This window comes from Metopolophium dirhodum, chromosome 8, assembly GCF_019925205.1.
Source record: "Metopolophium dirhodum isolate CAU chromosome 8, ASM1992520v1, whole genome shotgun sequence".
Taxonomy (NCBI): domain Eukaryota; kingdom Metazoa; phylum Arthropoda; class Insecta; order Hemiptera; family Aphididae; genus Metopolophium; species Metopolophium dirhodum.
Window position 1 is genome coordinate 16,993,227 of NC_083567.1, and position 19,072 is coordinate 17,012,298.

General features: G+C 26.6%; 1 protein-coding gene across 1 annotated transcript in view; it reads left to right on the plus strand.

The window, feature by feature from the left end:
- Positions 1-19,072, plus strand: part of LOC132950025 (pneumococcal serine-rich repeat protein-like) — a 244,146-nt gene that overhangs the window by 35,327 nt on the left and 189,747 nt on the right. The window contains exons 2-3 of the mRNA XM_061021206.1: positions 9,906-10,022; positions 18,324-18,588. Coding sequence (XP_060877189.1) covers positions 9,906-10,022; positions 18,324-18,588 — 382 coding nt within the window. The remainder of the gene's footprint in view (positions 1-9,905; positions 10,023-18,323; positions 18,589-19,072) is intronic.

The window sequence follows — 19,072 nt, forward strand, 5'->3', positions numbered from 1 at the left end:
ATAGGTATACTAGGTATAGGTATTATATTCCTAAAATAATTGTAAATGATATTTTATTAGGTTATAGGATATTAACTTATATTATCCGCCCTAATAATAGAGTTTCTTGAAATAAAATATATTTACCATTCTGCACGGAAATAAATAAATCGTTTGTGTACGAACAACGTGCCATTGAGAAAATTCTTTAGAATCCGTTACACTCGCGCGTTACTATATCCATTATTTGCAAGCTGGCTGTGACACGACTTAGTGTGACAATCACGTAAAACGTATAAAACTGAATACAAAATTTTTCGAGGTTTTATTATTTGTTATTTTTTTTTTATTATACTTGCACTCGCACAGGACGTAATTCCACGAATAAAATGTATATTAAACACACTGCAGCCGATCTATACACTGTTACGTCCATCTAGTTTTCCGACGATTGCAGGTGACATTCTCCATGATGGTAGTTCAACGCACACACAGCACAAGAGGTATTTTCATTGCCTCATAGACCATAGTATATATAATATTTCTTTATTTATTTTTCATTAATGTTTTAGTGAATTTTTATTCAACAGTTATTTTTAAAATGATCATATTATAACATAAAGTACAACATTAAGTCATATTATAACATTGGTTAACTGTAGTACCGTAGTAGGTAGGTATTGTACTATATACCAGTCAATCTTGTTATGTAATATATCTAAACCGCAATACCACATACTTACAACTTAATGTTCTATCCTTGTATACCAGCGTACCTATATGTCTGTATTCAGGACTTCAGCGGTACATAATTTTATATATCATAGATCCCCCCTCTAGAGCCAAGACTATATTAATTATTGTAATCCAAATTATTATTATCTGTTTATTTTATTAATATTTGACAAAGTTAACATTTTAATTGTACTACCTATAGTTGTGATATTTTCTTGTTGCATAGTTATTTCAATATGTTTCACTTATATTATATTCACGATATTCATAAGTGTGGAAACTAATTGTTTAAAACGAAGTTTAAATTTAATCATACATAATATATTATATTGTACCCATTATTCTTTTTTATATTCACATTAATTACTAATATGAAATAATGATCAACAATACAAATTTGATTACTTTGATTGATACTTCATAATCATACAATATCCATTTTTTTAACGATACAATATTATGTAGATAGTAGACACACTATAATTTGTAGTCACAGATATATTATTATGTAGTTATATAACTACATAATATAGTTAATAACCATTAGTTATATATCTGTGTTTTTAGTCTAACTAAAATATTCGGTTGTCCTATATTGGCTATATTATAAGATCCGAGGTTTTCATGTTATTTCGTATTTAGTACACACACGAATTTGTGATTATATAACTACGGGTTATCACAAAAACTGTTTATAATGGAGTAAGAAATATTTTATGTAAATATTGTGTAAATGAAAAATAAACGATGGCGAAGGTTTTCTGCGATTTTTCGTCGAAAGTCTAGTTTTGTGGTATTGTGGTCGATATCAGCTATAATACGTTATTGCTTTAAGGTTTACAGATAAATAAACGCAATCATAAATCATGCAATTTTTTAAAGGACTGTTTTATATTAATCCAATATAATATACCTATATTATGTTATAATAGTTATTAGTTCATAATAGTAGCTCATTTATTAAATAATAATATGTATGTTAATACATCAGTCATTAGAAATATATTTTTTATTATAAAACAATTAGCTTTAAAATAATATGTAAATCCATAATTGTTTTTCCATATAATTCATGAAATGGTAATTATATGTTAAAGTCCAATCCTTTTTATTGATCTATCTATGTTGTTCGTCTATGATAAAAATATATCTCAATTTAAATTGTTATACTGTAGTATAGTATCACTAATTAGTTTAAAATTGCCATATTATGTAAATATAAATACCATATAAAACAATAGGTTTTTGTATGAATAGTACATAACTATGGTATGGTAGGGTAGAGTTTAGAGTTATACACTATTAAGTAGGGGAAGTAAGATAAATGTTTATTGTGTAATAAAATAAATCATTAATTAAAATAAAGTTTAGTTTAAGTCTTCTGTTAATTGTTATGTTAAGCCGCGTTCATAATAAAAGTACGTAGGTACGTCGTATAGTAATTATATATATTTTAAAGAATAAATAAAAATAAAAATTAGTTTACTAAATGTATCGATGTGACTTAGAATATGATTTTTAATATAATAAATCAAATTACCTTTGACATTTGATCACCGTGTTCCATGTTTTAATAATTAATCCAATAAACGATGACCAATACATATGTCAGTTTAGACTTTGTTCTAACAACATAATATCTATTCATTGTTTGAGAAAAAAAAATTTCCTATAAAACTTAGGTAGTGCTATTTTAGTATATATTATATTGAATTAGGTACCGATATAGGTACTCTGTTCAAGTGGAGAGTGTATTCATGATTCGATGAAAACTCGTCAAGCATGGTCATCTCTGTTCTTAAACTATCTGAACCAGTTTTCTATAGTAGAGTAACCGACCGTTCGATCGTACGGAGGGGGGCAGAAATTGACTTCAGACGGTACCGACGGTATACCGCTCTTAACGTGATCATGTGGTAAGTGTATATAATAAGTTATGAAGAAGTGTAGCTGCTATAATATAATATGTCTTGTGTCTACTATTATAGTATGTTATTAAATATAATCGATTTAATTCATAAAAAAAAAACTTTATCAAAGTAAAAACAATTATTGTGTTGCAGTTATGCAATAATTACCACTCTGTTTACTTACCTAATCAATAATAGGTACATACGTACACATTTATCCTTATTTCATATTTATCAAATTTAGTTAGTGTTGTTCTGAAATATTTTTTTATATCTAAATACAATGTTCATCGAATTTTTGATATTGTTTTTTTTTCTAAAGTATCTATGAATAAATGATGACTGATTTGTTTTATTCAAGTAAGTTTCGTTTAAGTGCATTATAATTTTGGCGATTAAAAGTCTTATTTTGTTTTTCTATTTCAGGACTCATATCTATACTTTTATAGCTAAATATTTTTTGAAATGTAATTTATATATTATTTAAAAACTTACCTAGTCTAATATTTATCTATCGTAAATATCCCCTGAGTATCTCGTTTGCCAGGCGTCTGATCTATGAATTATTTAGAGCCTTATCTTTAACATGGATTTCTACTCTGCCTTACGAGTTTTGGACTTAAAGTTTACTTTGGTGATGTTGTACCTATTCAAGTTACTAAATTATATGTTAGTAGGTTAATAATTTAATATTTACGGTTCAGCAGTGAAATAGATGAAATAATAAAGATAATTTAATAATATATTATGAAAAAACCTATATAAAACTAGGTATTGATTGAGTTATATATATATTTTTTTACAACAAATGAATCAATGTGGTTTAATGGATAATAAAAATACCAGTAAAATTAAAAAAAAAATTGTAATTATATTATTTTCAGTTTCGTGGAATATGGATTTTGTTCGTATTTTTGCATAGTTTAATTAACACAATTAAAACTGGGATTTAATACCATCCATAATTGCAATTATTATGTTGGATTAATATTATTAGTATGCTTCTGAGATTTGCTTCTCTTAATTTAAAATAAATTGTATTTTTCTTATTAAGTACTTAGGTTACTTAGTACTTACTAATTAAATACATATTAATAATATAAATTTAACCTTTGATTAAATTCGTAAGAACTCATGATTGGTAAATATAGTTTTAAAAATAGTTTTGTTGATATTATACATGAGACTATTATTTGTTGAATGTGTGACAGTTAAGAACAGTACATTATGCGTACGGATTTAAATGATATATTACGTCGAGTGATTTGCAACCAAATTGGTGGCATCCAACAAAAATAGTAAATCAAAACTTGGCTTGATATACTGACGTACTGTACATAAAAAATGTCTCGTGTCGTCAGTATAACAAGAGTTTATATTTCAATATATTTTCTTAGAACTCGTTGAGAACTAACTGTGTAATACGATTAGGAAAAATTTAAATATATTAATTGATATAAACATTTTTTAAATTGTATAAATTAATATTATCTAATATTGTGTATGCATTGTGAGCTTTTATATATTAGGTGGTAAATAGTGTTGCTTAAGTTAACAATTACAATTTTATTATTTGGTAGGTAGTCTTTTTTTTTAGTTTGATTTTCTAGAAATTAAATCTAAATATATCTATTTTAATATTATATTTCTTGAAATTAATTTTCAATGTAATGTTGTAGTTTATTAAAAAGCATTATACAATAAGTATATACATTATTGACCAATACATGTCACACATATGTACTAAACACATTTTTTTTTTAATTTTTAGAATATTCGTTTTTATGTTATACCTATATTATAACCATAAATAAACTGTAAAATCTTTCCTTCATAGGTAGGTATTCTTAATATATTATATTTTTAGACTATCAATAGAATAGGTACATTAGTTTTACAATTATGTGTATTTTATTTATGTTTTTGCCTCACATTTAGAAACTACGATATAAATTCACAGTTTTTTCCAAAACCATCAAGGGGGGAAAAAAATACGAAAAACGGAAATATTTATGCTAAACCATTTTTAAACCAAATCGATATTAGATAGGAAATTGTTTCAAAAGAATGCATTAAGTACTTACATAAAACATTTTTGTCTTGCAAAAATAATATTTATGTAGAACATCGTAATAATAATAAAAATAAATAAATAATAATAATGTGTACATTTCTGACTTGGTCTGACTCAGAACTTTTTATGTACCAGAAAATGTCGTCTATTTTATTTATTATTTTTATGGGTGAATAATAATTGGGTAACCTAATAATACATAAATAAAAGTGGTGATGAAAAGATTCTATTGATTGATACAGACAATTGTTGGCTTTCACTGGACACTAGACGCTTCGGGTGTCTGGCGCCAAAATATTGGTATTGTTATTACTATTATTACTATTATCACTGATTTACTTTTACGGTTAAATCGCTTTTGTAAAAAATAAACTACATATTTTGATACAATTGTTAAAAAAATCATGCATTAACACAATATTAGTTGTGTATAATTGGTAGTCCTACAGTATTATCAATAGTTTATATGCAAGTAAATTTCCGAAAGAGATTGGAAAATAAAATAAAATACTTAATATACCTTTGAGAAATTTAAATATAATTTTAAGGCCCGCTGCCATTTAAAATCGAAAGTTCGTGCTGTCTTAACAAATTAGTGTTGAGTAGGGATTTGTACTACAGTCACAACATTATACTATGTATATGTATAATGTATTGCCTTATATATTAACAACGTATCCAAGTATTAAGTACTATGTAATAATAGATGTATGCTAAATAAATGCAGCAGATTTACACTTTCTTCGGCCACTTTTCATAAGTCTTTCAAACGTAGAGCGCGCGTGAATAGCAATAATCTTTAATGATTATATACCTTATCGTATTCTTTTTTTTTCATACACGGTCATTCGTTTTATAATCGCGATACAAAAAATATGAAAAACGCACGCCTATTCTGGTATAAACATCATACTTAAATATTATATATGCCTACGTTATTATCATATTCTTTTATTATTATTATTATTATCGTTGGTGCTTTTAAAGACCACTATCATGGTCGAGTTCGTGTACACATACAAAATATATAATATTATACGTATATATACAATATCATTAACCGTTACCGCTACGTGTTATTATTTTCTTACAATCAAATTATATAATAAGCGATTCATCTGCCAAACACATATAATGTAGCTGCAAATAGTTTACCATGATTAGGTCTCTGCTGCGATACAGCTGCAGTATTGTAGATATAATATTATGTAGGCAGTCACATTTTCTTTAATAACGCCGTATATTTATTTGATACAATAATGTATCTAACTATATTGAATTAATAGGATGTGAAATATCGAACAGTATTATTATCAAAGCATTTGTAAGTATTTTAATAATATGGTATACGGTAGACTGTTTGATCAGTTCAAACTGAACCATAACAGTTGCATTTTATTAAGAAATTCCATTATTCAGCCGGTTTAGTAAATAAAGATATACGACATACCTTGCAATATTTATGTGGTTATAAACTTATATTTCAATTATTATTTATTAATATAAATTTATATTTTTCATAAATGTTAAAATTATATAATAAGAGATTCATCTACGTATTTGTAGGTAGTCCTATTTTCTTTAATTACGTCTTATATTTTTGTGATATAATATGTAATATTGTACCTACTATTGAAATATGATGTGAAATATCGAATAGTGTTATTAGATATAATAGATAGATAGATATAAAGTCTTAATTATGTTAAGAAAATATACAATTACAATATTATGATTATTATAATATGTGAAAAGATTTGTCTCCAAAAGTCTGAACTTGTGGAGGAGACAAGAATTCATACAGTTTCATGACTTGAAATTGTTCTTGTTTACAACGTTTGAAAACAAAATAGGTATAGGTACAAATGAGAATTAAAATTACAAAATTGTTATTAAAGCATTAATAAGTATATTTGAATAATAATGGCGTGTGGTAGACTATTTGAACTATATTACTCGAATTTCATTAAGAAATTACATTACTTAGCCGGTTTAGTAAATATAGTAGGTATATAGGTATCTTATAATTTATATGGTTTTAAACCTATAACTCAATTATTTATATAAATTCACATTTTTTCGTTACTGACGAGTATGATATTTCGAGTGATGGATTCAAACGATTCGTATTTTCTTGAATGATGAACCTACTCATTTAGGAAATCGACTATCTACTAATGTTTACATAATATTAATTTTAATATTTAAAACAAACTTGTTTGAAATTTTAATAGATTATACCGATCATAATATTATAGTAACCATTTATATTGATTTTTCAGAATTAGTTACTATTAATTAATTAATTATTCATCAATACGGTCGATTTTCTACAACATGTTTAAATTGTACATATATAATATAATGCTATATTGATATTATATCATATTCTTGAACTGCGTATTGCAGTATTATAATGTATAATATCGTGTTTAATCTTATACATCCCTATAGTTAAAATTTTTATATATTTTTTAAACTAATTCTGTATTTTTATATACTTTGGTTTTGGTTATACTGTATAGTGTTTAAGAGAAAGCATAATATACCATTATAGTAGGTGATTTCGGACTGTTAATTACAAATTGTAAATAAGAGATATGAGAACTGACATAAGTAGGTAGTAATGATAATGATGGGCGTTGACATATTCTGTGAGATGGACGAAGTCGGGATTATGCAAGAATGGTTCTTAACTATTACCATTGAGTATATATTATATTCAATGGTATTACCTATATGAGATAATTTAACTTTAACCCTTTCATTTATGTTTGATTTTATCTACATCAGAGTGGGTTTAAACATAGTTTTTAATAGGTACGTGAAATATACGTAGGTACCTACTTATTTTAAACTCAAATAAGTATTTCGTTTCAAGCACGTGTTTCTATACTCATACGGATACGAATATACGATATTGGTATATAATAATAACATGTAGGTAGGTACTTAAATTGCGCTGTTGTTTGAACTTTATTCAATATTAATATCTATAAAATATGTAATAACTAATAAATATAAAAAATTAATGTTTATGAAAATATTATGTAGTGGTCAATCAATTTTTCTAAATTATTTTTATATTTTTATTAATTTGAATTTTAAAGTTAACTTATTCAAAATAAATATTGCCGTTTTAATCCTTATGAATTATAACTTAAGATTAACAATACAATTTTTCTTTGATGTCTTATAAAACAAACCATGCTTGTATGGTGAACCATAAACAACATTACACTTAAAAACAACATTTACAACTACTAAACACTTATACAATATAATGTATGTTGTTGTTTATTTTAAAAATCAATCTACGCTTATTATTTTAAAATTTTTGTATTTTCTATATATGATTTTCATAACATTTTCTTCCATTGTTTCATTTAAAATAACATTTTTGATAAAATACATTCGTTAAATTAAACGTATAGGTATAAATTCAATAAAACGTTGTTTACTATAATAACAGTTGTGCACAACAATGACTTTTTTTCCAAAAAATAAGAAAACAGCAGATGTTTATATACGTATATATACCTACCGGCTACCTACACCTTTAAGTGGAGAATAGAGATGTAAAAGTGTTTTTATGCGAACTACATTACATCGTGCGTGTAATTTTGATACTTTTATAAAGTAGACAAACTTGTTAGTGTTTAGGTACGTGGGTTTCACAAGTTATATTATAAAATTATATTGTTGTTGAGGTCAAATTCATAGATCATATCTGAGATCATCGTCGCTCGCGTACATATCTCGCATCTCGATTTATTAAAGAATTAAATATAAACCACAAATTCTCAAATCATTTCTACCTGTATACCTACGTGTATTCTTTATTGCATTATTACTTTTGAAATGCACTACGAAACACTAAAAAAAAAAAATAATAAAATCGTAGGCTTTTCGTTGTTCCGTGTTTTCCGCGTCTATCATCGACAAGCGAGTGTAAAAAAATATTTTTATAGTGTTTTCCTCTAACAACACATCCTGCTGTAGTAATGATATGTTATTGGTATTAGTGCCACTCCGTGCGTGCAATATAATATTAATAATAACATACATTATGTGAACTATAAATAATTTGCCATTTATATCGAGTAAATTCACGTGGCCAAGAAATGCACAAAAATAATAATAATAATAATAATAATAACGAAGAAAATAAAGGATTGCGATTTGCGAGTGTAAAATAATATTTCAACATAGATATGTTTTTGGGCTGGGTATCCTGGGTACAACTTTTTTTTCTAACCGATTTTCACGTGGTAGATTTACGTAACGTTGTTTATTACCAATTTAATTTGTAACAAAATGTAGCATGCTAGGTACTAGATATTTAATATTTCCACTACACTATACCCAAAACATATCTATGATTCCTCAATTTTCTTTACAGAACAAAAAATATCTAGTAACATGCTACTTATAATTTTTAACGAACAAAATTTTTATATACCTATGGTTTTCCTCAAACAACAGAGATTGCTATTATGATTATCCGTTGTTGGTATTAGTCCCACTCCACGAGTGCAGTTAATTAATTTTTTTCTACCTTTATTGAGATTTTAAAATTACAATTATCTCCATATCTCGACGCGTGCAATTTATTACTAATATTAACAACATACATTATGTAAACTTATATAAATTATAATAATAATAATTTCCCATTTATATCGAGTAAATCCACGTAGACGAGAAATGCACAAAATAATAATAATAATAATAATATAATAATAACGAAAAAAGAAAGGATTTAGAGTGTTATGACGGCGTTTGTACGGCGATGATGAATGGCTTCTTAAATAATATAATGATCCTAAACGGTTTAATAGGCCTCGGAAACCTACTTGCAGGTATTGGTAGTAGTAATTACGATCGTCGTGGGCAGTCGACATAATATTGTAATACGTCTCGGTATGCGTAACTGAAATTTGAATTTTTCTACTCCCACATTTAGGGCTTGGCATTGATACCTCGAGTTATCATATTTTGAACCCGTGGGTTACATTGGTATCAGATAATAATATGTTGTTTAATTTATTATATTATGTTACCGTATGTGCAGTTCTCTTGACGTATAGGTACTAGCCATACTTTGCTCTGTCATATAATGTCATATTATACAGTTTTGTATACATTGTATCTGCTCAAAATATTATAATAAATTATTTAGATAAAAATATCATTGCGTGTTTCAGGGTTACGAAAAGTGAAAACGGCGATGATCTGATGTTGAGTTGTGGCAACGAATACTCTGAACCGATCAATGCTTACGTGCTTCCGGACTCGCGTATCGCCAAATTATGTTCGACCAGGTGAATATTATTTATTAGTGTTATCTATTATTACTTTTTTAGCTTAAGATTCTTACAAGTCTTAAGTAAACTCGAATAAAAAAAAAATACGTTGTTTATAAATGTTATCGGAAAAAACACACCGCATTGCGTTATAATGTGTAGTGTAATATGAATTAACTGTAAACACGCCGTATACGTTATTTGTATAATATTATTATGTATAATACGTTCGTGTGTTTCACTATAATAATTGTATTTGAACACGAATGAAAATATTTTTGTTTACCAGGAAGTATATTTGGCAATAAAAACGCCCTAGAGGGCTAGAGATTGTTTAACAAAAATATTTCTTAAATTGCGAAAATCTAAATATCCTTTCGCTATCGTTGACTCCAAATTAGGCTGTATAAAGTATGGTATATTGTTTTTGATTTAGTGTAGCGTGTTATAAAACAATGAATGTTTAGTTATCTCAACGTAATTAATAAATATGTTGTTTGTAATGTATGATATACAGTTAATATTCATATCCTCTGTCTTCGTAAATATTTTTGTTCAGTAAATATTGTTTATACTAATCAATAGTCGTTGATTATTGTTGTTAATATAATATAATCAATATAAATTAAAAACAAGTGCAACTGCTTGAATATAATACATTTTAATATTATACATTTTCTGTGATCATTTAGCTATTATAATCTAATATACGATGATGCGCGTTATTTGGACTTTTTTGTAAATCATGGTAAATCTCATTTATATAGAATCATTCGTGTACGAATGATATACCTAAATCATTTGTGTACGACTATATTATGTCTAAATACTATATGTATATATAGTTAAAATATTGTATCCATGTATACTATGGGGGTGAAAACATTATATATCATAGGTTTGTGTGACTTGCTCGATCCATTATCATCATGTGTTAGTCATGATACATTGCTATATAGTATGTAGATGACGTATTTTATTTTATTCATTATTGTATTATTATTATTATTTTTTTTTTTTTTAGATTTGGTGAATAATATAATGTGATATAATGATATAATGATATGATGGATTTGTTCTATACATAGGTATTATAAGAATGCTGAATGACTTTGTTTAAGGTTGAATCTCAACTCGAACACTATTATACAGAATACATAATACATATAGTTAGTGGTTTAATGTGTACCTACAGAGACGGTTTTCATTATTATTTATTGTTTATTCCATCCATGCCCAGTGTAAACAACTACATGTCTAGGTACACCTCGTGGTATAATCATTTTCAGTAATTTTTTTAAAATTTGTCAAAATATTATATCGTTTACCTACTCAAAACTGTTTTATGAACTATTTATATTGTTATCATGTACAACCCGTCTTTGGTCGAATTGATTATAATTATTATAATACTATATTATGTGTAAACTGTATTAAATAAACTTGCACATTATTAAAGATGTATTCGCTATAAATTTTCATTTTCATTAAACCATCGGAATCGTAGGATATTATGTCATGAACGATGTACACTGTACACATAGAAATGTATTTATTTGAACACGTATACTGGACATGATGTATGTCACGGTCTCGCAGACTCCAGAACGTACAAAATATGTATAGGTACTTACAGCATTATTCATAGTGCGCCTGTAGGATAATAAAATTAAAATACAGTAGGTTATATGCAATGCCAGTGTTAGGCACGTTCCAAGGAGTTAGGAATAATTCTTTTTTTTTAAAAAACGAGTTCATTCCTTTTCCTTGTTCCTTAAAAAAAAATTTGTTCCTTTGTCGTTCCTTTAGAAAATTGACGAGTTTCTTTTTTTGTTTTAAATAGGATAAAAAAATAGGTAGTTAAAAATAGATAGGTTAAAATAGGTAATAATAATTTATGCAGATTCTTTAAGGTCTTTAAGGATTTTACAGATTACATTCAATCTTGTTGTCCATAATAATTTAACACTTTACCATATAATTATGTTTCATAAAGTTGAAATATATTCACAAATGGTAATCCCAAGTTCCAATCAGCATCACAATACAAACGTTTTTATTGTTCAATGTTCTTGCTTTTTATATCGACTCTCCGACAACGATTTCCATATTATAATAAGAAATATTTATACAGTTAAGTCTCGATTAACGCTGATTCTTGATAACGATCACCAATACACATGCTAAGAAAAATATACGTATATTTTAATTTTAATTATTTACATAATATTATCTGCAGTGTAGATGGAAACTTGAAAGGAACAGAAAATGTTGTTATTTTTCCTTGATAAAATAAATCCGTTCCCCTTGGAACTCGTTCCTTCCTAACACCATAATATAATATAATAGGTACATAGTATTATGTGTGACTACACGCGCGAGTGTATGGGGTTTAGTGTGCATCAGCTGTTGGGTTAGGACTTGGGACAGCACGGTGATGCCCTGCGGGGGAGAAAAGGGAATCGGGAGGGATACAACTGCGGGGCGACCTTGAAACGTAAATTTTGTTTACGCCTCGCAAACAGGGCTGACCTTTGGTTTGGATTGTGTGCAGCGCGCGCGGGGTTAACGCCGAAGCGGACGTAACTTTTATCGATTGGGTGGCCCGGCGGCGGCGGCAGCGGCGGCGTGAGTTTTTGACCATTACCTCTGATAATAATAATAATTATACACTGCCATCGGGGATTTTTTTATTTATTTTATAATATTATAGAGGTACGCACATACACACCATAACGCGTTATGTAACATTATGATATATATTATAATCGTCGTATATATTATTATGTCGTCATTATATACATTTATACACGAACTGAAAATAAAAAAAAAACAACGACGAAGACGACTCGGTGTGGGTTTTCGATTGATAATAATTAAATTATATACGTGTTTGTACCCGCCGCGTGGCTATTATCGTGTAATAATTCACGCAAAACTCTGCGGTCCGCATGTTTTTTTTATTTCCAACTATGTATATAGTTCTACAGTTGGAAGACGTGGGAGGCCATAATATGTATATAGAACACGATAAACCTTTCGACATCCCGACGTGTATGTTTCACTTTTTTTAAATGCAAGATAAATTAATGTATATATGGACTTATACACTTTTGGTTCTTTGAATGATATTATAATAATATTATGAATATTCACAAAGATTCGCGCGTATCGGTTCACGTCAGAAAAATTGTACGCTCCTATATCGTTTTGTAATGTATACAATTATGGGTAATTTGCGTAGTAAGTGCCTATAGGTAATAATAGTTATTAGAAATAAATTCGACAGATTTTTTAAAACAAATTTAATTGTAAACGTTTCATAAAAATAACAATGAAAAATTATAATTATAAAACATCATCATAGCTTACGATGATTTATTCGCATGTTTTTTATTTCAAACTATACATTCTGCAGTTGGAAAACGTGGGAGGCCATATATGTATACTTAACACTATAAACCTTTGGATATCCCAACGACGTTTTTTTGTAGACTTTTGGTTCTTAGAATAATTCTATTACGATTATACACGAAGATACGTATTGGTTTCACGTATTGGAAAACGTGCAAGCTCGTATATCGTTTTGTAATTTATACAATATGACAGATAATGTACGTAGTAAGTACCTACCTATGTAATAATAGTTATTAGAAATAAACTTAACAAATTTAATTTTAAACTTTTCGTAAGAATATCAATACTAAATTATACTATATTGTACTACATAATCATAGACCATAGTTATATTTTATAAGCCATGTCTATTGCAAAAACTGAAAAAATTAAATATTATTTGGATATGATTTTTTTTCTTATATAAACTAGTATTGGCAGTATTTCATACTAAAATCGTCCAAAAAAATAGGTCTAAAATAATTTACTTAAACATTAATTCAACTATTTAAGAGTTTTATAAGAAGACCAATTTTATGTGGTCAAACCAAACTTTAAACTTTTAATGTATAACCAATATAATAATATAGGTAGGTTCTATTATTTTTTATGAGTCAATATAAATTGTAAATATTTCATAATATGAAGGTTTAAATGTAAAATTTTTATTTTATTATAAAATATGCTATTGTCTGTGTATCACAAACATAATAGAAATCAAGACATTAATTTTATTTTAAATACCTGGTATTTATTTGTTTTTAATAGTTCTTTTGTAGATCTAGGTAATTGAATTGTTTGTTTGCGTTACCTAATATACATTTATAAGGTTGTAAATGTTGTGTTTAAATTGTATACATTATTATTTATTTTATGTTCATAGGATTGTTCTATTCCGGAGTTGAACATTATTGCTCTTAATTATTTTGATGGTATAAAACAAACAGGATATTAAAACTGTATATGTTGTTTCATTAATTCTATTTGAAATACTTATTGTTCTTGAGTAAGTACAAGCCGTACGTTGAGGTGCACTATACTAGTCGCTAGATAAATGATGCTATAATTAGTATTGAAATGTATACAAACTGTAAATGTGTTTAAACGTAGGTGCGCATTTAGTAGAAAATTATATTCGTATTAATTATACAACTCTAGACCGATTGGGCCACAAGTAACATATTACCTATATTAAACTCGCATTATTACGTTATTATTTACGGACAACTTTGTAATGACACTCAGTCGTATAACATGACATAGGTAGGTACAACCGGGTATAATATTATATTGTATGCGATGAAAGTTATTCATTTTCGCACGAGGACAATACGATCTTATTTCTTGACATTCACGACTCGTGTATAACACAAGTACCTTTCACTATTTTGTGGTTGTTAGCCGATGATAACATAATAATATTAAACTGTATAATATTATAGTTATTTACCGACCAAAAATTGATTAGCTATTATCGATTGTGCACAATTTACAGAAAATAAAAAAACTCGTAACACAAAATAAATTGTAGTGTTACAATTGACCACTCTAATCTCAATGTTAATCCGGGGAAAAAGTACATATTAGCTGGTATATACCAACTTGTTACCTTCATAAAATACAATAATATTTATAATTTATATACCTGATTGTCGTGCGTAAATAATATTATAGAGTCCCGATTCCTAAAGGTACCCACGTAGACGACATGTTTTTAGTAACTTCGTAATTTCTCGATCGCATAAACTTATTTTCCTCCTAGGTTACTGGTTATAATTATTGTACGTATATAATATTGTATAGGTACTGACGACTGAAGGTTAAGACGTGAAATATAAGAATTTATATGAGAATTCCTATGTATTTCATTAATGTTATCATGACGTGTTGTAAAATAAGTAGAGACGATATGATAATAATATAGTAAGTGTAGGTGCATCAAAACAATAATATATATGACATACCTATATAATAATAATATTATGATCAAATAGACAATAATATTATATTATATAATAATATTATTACGGTATTTGATGAGTACGACTACTGTGCATATAGGTACATGTACATTGTGCATATCGAAAAACAACTTGCTTGTTTGGTAAGATCATATCGCAGTAATCTCATATCGACTACCTATCGTGTATTTGGTGAGAAAATTATGTAAATATACGCACCGTTAATAAAAATAGTATAACTTAATTTATTTGAGAAACGTCAAGATATTATATGAATATAGGGTACCTTATTAATTTTAAATTCATTTTTGTTTTATAAATGTTTACATAATAGTATATACAGGAATATAATGATACTTCAATAGAATTCTCACCCCATTGTATGCTTAAATAGATACTGCATTGAATTATAACATTATAATTTTTTTTAGCATACTCAAATTTCATATAATTAGATACTTGGATTATTATACCATTTAAGGAGTGTACACTCCAGAATTACCAGTTACCACAGAGTCCATACAATTTTCTTTTTTTTTTTCAAATGTGAACCACCATTTTTACTGTAAATTTCAGATGGTTTTTTTATATTAATAACACTAAAACGATTATTTTTTAAGTTGTTAAAATAAAACATGTGCTATAAATTGTACTAATAATCTTTAATACTGGTTTTACATAAATTATAAAATATACATGAAAAATTAAGTCTAGTATTTATTACATACACATTAAATGGACATTTTTATAAATTATAAAATAGGTAGGTACTAATATATTGATACTAATTAGTAGGTAATACTCGAAGTATTACTATAATACCATCGTAGTTCCCATATCTATAATATTAACTATATTAATATCCTTCATTCCTTCAGCAACTACTCAATCGAGTTTTGATTTATATAAATCAACATTTTTTTTAAAAAAATCATCTGATTTACAATTTACAGAAAAAAATGGTAGGACTTATTCTTATTAAATAAAAAGAAGTTTGTATTACGGCAACAGAACACTCCTTTATATCATAACAAATATAACTATGTGAAAATAAACAGTTTAAGTATACCTACCTACCTGCTACCTACTTAAAAATTACATAAATTTGAATTTGAATGAATTCATGGTTTAAGAAACATATTATTATGGTATGGGCATGATTATTGAATCACTCTGTACGTATATTATACTTACAGCGTACTGTATAGTCGTACTCGATTTTGATTAAAAGTAATATCGATGTAATCGATGTATGATTGGTAAACTCTCGATTATCCGCTTTGCGGATTATCCTGGTTTTCCGCGGAATTATGCACAGTACTAAAAATAATATTGATGTATATTATATAATATGTTTTTTTGAAAAAATAAATATTAGTGTTATTTATATTATAACTGAATAAACAGACGTGTCGGCAAAATCGTTCTGCATCTGCGCATGAAGTGTGCCCTGGACTTGGAATAGACCATATAATTAAAGAAAATATCATGGAAAATATTCTAAAATATTATTACACGGAATTCCGTATCAACGCCCTAATAAAAGATTTATTATTTATTCCAATTAATTACCGTTTATTCCAAGTCTAATGATCGGGAAAATACGCAGTTTTGATGACATGCCTGTAGTTGTATTTAGTCGTGATTTATATTATAATAATATGACTATAAAATTAATTAATGATTTTTTTATTCGTATAAACGTATAATCGTACTGCAAATATTAGGCATATCCTATGGAATTTTATCAAAATCGAATCATAAGTAGGTAAATAGAAAATATTGGTTTTTGCATTTTTATACTGGTACTTTAATCAATCAATTGTTGATATTGAATGCATAATAATATCATGTGTGTGACGTGTGTTCTCATAACATGCTTCTAATATTTTATATTAGTAAATAATATATGTGTTCTATATGTGTTATGTTCATGTGAGTGTGATTAGGTATAGTTTTATATATATTATATATTAGTAAAAAAAAAACTTTTTAAAAACAGTTTAATATACCAAAATGAAATAACATATTTTAAAAATTATTATAAATAGTAGGATTATTATTTAAGTATTAGTTATACAGTTATTTTAAATATTATACATTTATACATGTAAAGACACATAAAGACCGGTTAAATTTAATTAAATCAGTTACTATATTGAAATATTTTGTTGTTTATAAATTATGATTATACAATAGTTGATACATTAGTACTTAAATCAAATACTGGTAATCACGAAGAACGTTGTTGCTAAATAATTTTTATTACTTTTTAATTTCGATAAATAGTGAACAATTCAACAAAATAATGTCTAAGTACCTAAATAAATAAATGAAATATTTAGGTACTCATAAAATAATTTTAAATGTAGATAAAATTGTGTCATATATATTTATTTAAATCTTGTATTAGAAATATATGGGTATAGCATTCATTTTAAATATTTTGAAAAATAAACACTTTAAAAATTGTATAAATCTTAAATGTTGAATTATGCATAATTTTGATATGTGTTATGACATTTTTTTAAACTATTTTACTATTATTGTTTTGTCTATTAACCCGATACCTATATTATATTATTAATTTGTTTTAATAAAACTAATGCTCTTTTATTTTTAAAATTATTATTAGCCATGTTTTCTATAGTAATTAATATTTAGAAAGACAATATAAATCATATGTTTGAAATTCATCAAGGTTTATTTTTTTTAATAAATTATACTCATGAATAGTGATGATATTATAATATTATGTATAATATTATATGACGTATATGTTACATTTTATTTTAACTACATTATTATAATATATTATTGAACAAGAAATAAGAATAAGTTACTTAAACAAACTGGTTTCACTTTGAAATTATTTTTTGAATTGGTAGCTTGTTGTGCTCATTTGATAATAAATATATTATGTATATTAAAAAGTTTATAATCATTATATTTTGTTTTTTAGACAAATGTATCCGGTGTGTGATAACAACTCACATTATTCAGTAACATACGAAACACTAAAGCCGGTGTTAGTATCGTCAGATACGGCATCCGTAGGATATGGAAAACTGGAAACTGTGCCGCCACCTATTGGTGGAGTTTCGGGAAAAATGTCGACCATCAACGGTGGAAATACAACTACCCCTAATATTTGTATAGAGGGTGGCCGCATTGAATTCGTGAAATCTCCAATAGATTGCGGTGATGAAAAACAGGACTACTTGAAGGTAATAAAGATAGAGAGCGCTTACGTGATTATTATTTTTAAAAATAGAAACTTTTTCAATGGCTTTAAATACTTTGAGCCATTAATGAAATTATTATTATTACAGTATAACATAAGGTATGAATATTATTCGTTTCGTTTTCTATTAGTTTTTATTGATACATTTCAGCAACACGAGTAATAATTATATATTGATGAAATACAGTTAATTGTTTATAGAATATTTTACCAGAAAACATAAAACGGTATTAGTATTATGGATTTGAAATAAAAAATATTAACACGTAATAATATATACCATAATAATATAGGACTGAAACAATAATGAATAAATAATATGATGTAATATTATGTTAAAATAGGTAAAATAAATCCGAATAATCCCTAATATAATTTATTAAAATTATATTAGGGGTTAAAAAACGTACGTGTATTATAAATTTGTATAAGACAATATTAATATTATAATACAGTGAAACACCAGT